The following is a 2854-nucleotide window of genomic DNA, read 5'->3' on the forward strand; positions in this document are numbered from 1 at the left end:
GTTCGACAAGACTCGGGCTCGACAAGACTCTGGCTCGGCAAGACTCGGGCTCGACAAGACTCGGACTCGACAAGACTCGGGCTTGGCAAGACTTGGGTTCGACAGGTTCGACAAAACTCGGGCTCAACAAAACTCGGGCTCGGCAAGACTCGGGTTCGACAGGTTCGACAAGACTCGGGCTCGACAAGACTCTGGCTCGACAAGACTCGGGCTCGGCAAGACTCGGGTTCGACAGGTTCGACAAAACTCGGGCTCAACAAGACTCGGGTTCGGCAAGACTCGGGTTCGACAGGTTCGACAAGACTCGGGCTCAACAAGACTCGGGCTCGACAAGACTCGGGCTAGACAAAACTCGGGCTCGACAGGTTCGACAAAACTCGGGCTCAACAAGACTTGGGCTCAGCAAGACTCGGGTTCGACATGTTCGACAAGACTCGGGCTCGACAAGACTCGGGCTTGACAAGACTCGGGCTCGACAGGTTCGACAAAACTCGGGCTCGACAAATACGCATTGATATTGAATTATTGTGCAGTACTATTTTTGATAAATGCAGCATTTTCTTAACAACTGAAGGTAACACAGTTACTTAGTTGTGGTATAGAATTGAACCATGTGACTGGAAAATGCATATCCTTCACCCCCTTTAAAGTTATAAGAAATTCCAAAACTGTAGCATTTTCTGTAAGATTAAAATCAACACTTGTAAACACGTGAGCCCTGAGGTTCACGTGTGGTTTCTATATTTGTGTTGCCGAATTCTAAAAGGCTAAACCTCTAACCAGACTTTGAGTCAGAAGCTTTAATCCAGGAAGGCCTCAGATTAAATGTTGCTCTCCTCTTCAGGAGCCTCTGAACAGTGGGGACGACGTGAGCGATGACGACGGAGGGGAGCTGTTCGACACAGAGAATGTAGTGGTGTGCCAGTACGATAAGGTGGGGGAACTGTTGGATGGTTCCTGTGTGTTCAGAGGACATCTGAGTCTGAAACATCTTTTCTCATTTCCTCCTCCCTGCTCCCCAGATTCACAGAAGTAAGAACAAATGGAAATTCCACCTGAAGGACGGGATTATGAACCTTAACGGCAGAGATTATGTGTTTTCCAAAGCCATCGGTGACGCAGAGTGGTGAGGCAGGGATGGGGAAAGCAGCCGGAGCAGGATCTCTGTAACTCCTGTCTGRTTAACAGAGCCTGCAGCATCCTTCTGAACTCTGTGACCGGATCCCTTCAAGAAGCTGCTTCAGAGTCTTTGAGAACTCACCCCCACCCCCACCCTAAAAGGATCGTAAGGTACCGTAAAACCTAAGCGTCATCCATCGAAAACACTCGACTGGCCTTGCAGGATGAGAACGCTMCAGAGGAAGGGAAGGGAGAGGCTGTTTCTCTCTTTATCTCCACCTTCCGGGCTTTTCTGCCTTTTATTATTWTTTTTTTCTTTTAGTTCAAGAAAAACTTTTCGCATCAAACAGGTGTAGCGGACCAGGGTGAAGTGACCGCCCTGCCACAGGAGGTCAGAGGTCGTTCATTTTAAACACCCCCCCCCCCCCCACACACACACACACACACACACACACACACAATCAGAACCACCTTTTTATGATGCACTGTAGTCAGTTGACTGGAATGAATCGTGTCCACCTTTCTGTCCAAACTTAGTGCCACCAGTCCAAACTGCTGCCTTTTTAGAGACCAGAATCTTTTTTTTTGCTTCTGCGTTTGTTTTTGCTCCTCGAGTTCTCGTCCTATCTTCACGTTTTGACAAATGGTGCTCCAGAGTGTTTTATGTAGGTAATCTATTATTGTTGTAGATAGTTTTTAAAATATGGTCGATGAAGGGTTAAAGGAAGAAAAAAGGTAAATTGATGCAAATCTTAAAATAATTTTATTAATAATAATAATAATAAAAATAATAAAAGTTATTTTTAATCTTAATCAACAATACTGTTCTGTTCCCTCTTTGCTTCTCTGGAGCTCCATTCCACCTTTTTATTAAAAAGAAGGAAAAAAAGTTAGTATTTCAACCAATTAAATGTTTGCCTTGTTGCTTTTTTTTTTAGTTTTCTGTAGCCCTCTGAAGATTTGATCTGTCACTTCATCGATGTTAGGTCAGTCTTGGTGATCAAAAGCTGCAGGGTGTTTTTATTTTTTATTTTTTGTGTGTGTGTTTATGTGTGTGAGATACAGCAACTGATGAGGTATGTGCATGTATGTGTTCCCTGGACTAACGTTAATTTCACTCGCACAACCTGCAATCTCATAACGCCACAGTTAAAGCAGTGGCATTTCTTCTATTTATTGCTCAAAATTTTGATATGTTTGTTTTATTTTGAAAGGTTGCAGCACCAAACTGTGCTCTTATTATGTAATAAGTGTTCCTTTTTGTTTTTCTTTTTTTTTCTGGGCTAAAGCTCCCCAGCGCTGTGCTCCACATCATTTTGTCCACCGTCCGTACTCCTGCGCTTTCAGCATATCCATGACTTTTAGAAGGAGAATATTTTTTATCAAAGTGAGTTTAATTCCAGGGGAGCTGTGTGTATTTCTGCTGTTTGTTTTTAGTGCCCCTGTTGCAGCAGTTTGAAATAAAAGTACGTGTTTTTGATGTCGTTTCAGTGATTTTGATTTTTTTTTAATAGAAACCACCTCAGCTCAGAAAAAAACCCAAATCCAGAACCTCATTTAGTCATGAAGTTTCCGTATTTGTTGATTGTTAGAGAAATAATCCTAATCCAGCAGGTCTTTGTGGTTTTCAGTTAGTAATATCAAATCAGACCGTATTCACTTTGTTGTGCCTTTTCTGACTTCTTATTTTTGTTTGCATACAAATCAACATGTACTCTTTACTTTTTAAATTGTT

The 2854-nt window shown here is 42.9% G+C and overlaps 1 protein-coding gene across 1 annotated transcript in view; it reads left to right on the forward strand.

Moving 5' to 3' along the window:
- Positions 1-2599, forward strand: part of gtf2a1 (general transcription factor IIA, 1) — a gene marked incomplete in the record, with an annotated part of 21309 nt that extends 18710 nt beyond the window's left edge. The window contains 2 exon segments of the mRNA XM_014020919.1: positions 845-934; positions 1023-2599. Coding sequence (XP_013876373.1) covers positions 845-934; positions 1023-1130 — 198 coding nt within the window.
- Positions 2600-2854: the final 255 nt, after the last annotated feature.

The sequence above is a fragment of the Austrofundulus limnaeus genome, unplaced genomic scaffold, assembly GCF_001266775.1.
Source record: "Austrofundulus limnaeus strain Quisiro unplaced genomic scaffold, Austrofundulus_limnaeus-1.0 Scaffold272, whole genome shotgun sequence".
NCBI classification, from domain to species: Eukaryota; Metazoa; Chordata; class Actinopteri; order Cyprinodontiformes; family Rivulidae; genus Austrofundulus; species Austrofundulus limnaeus.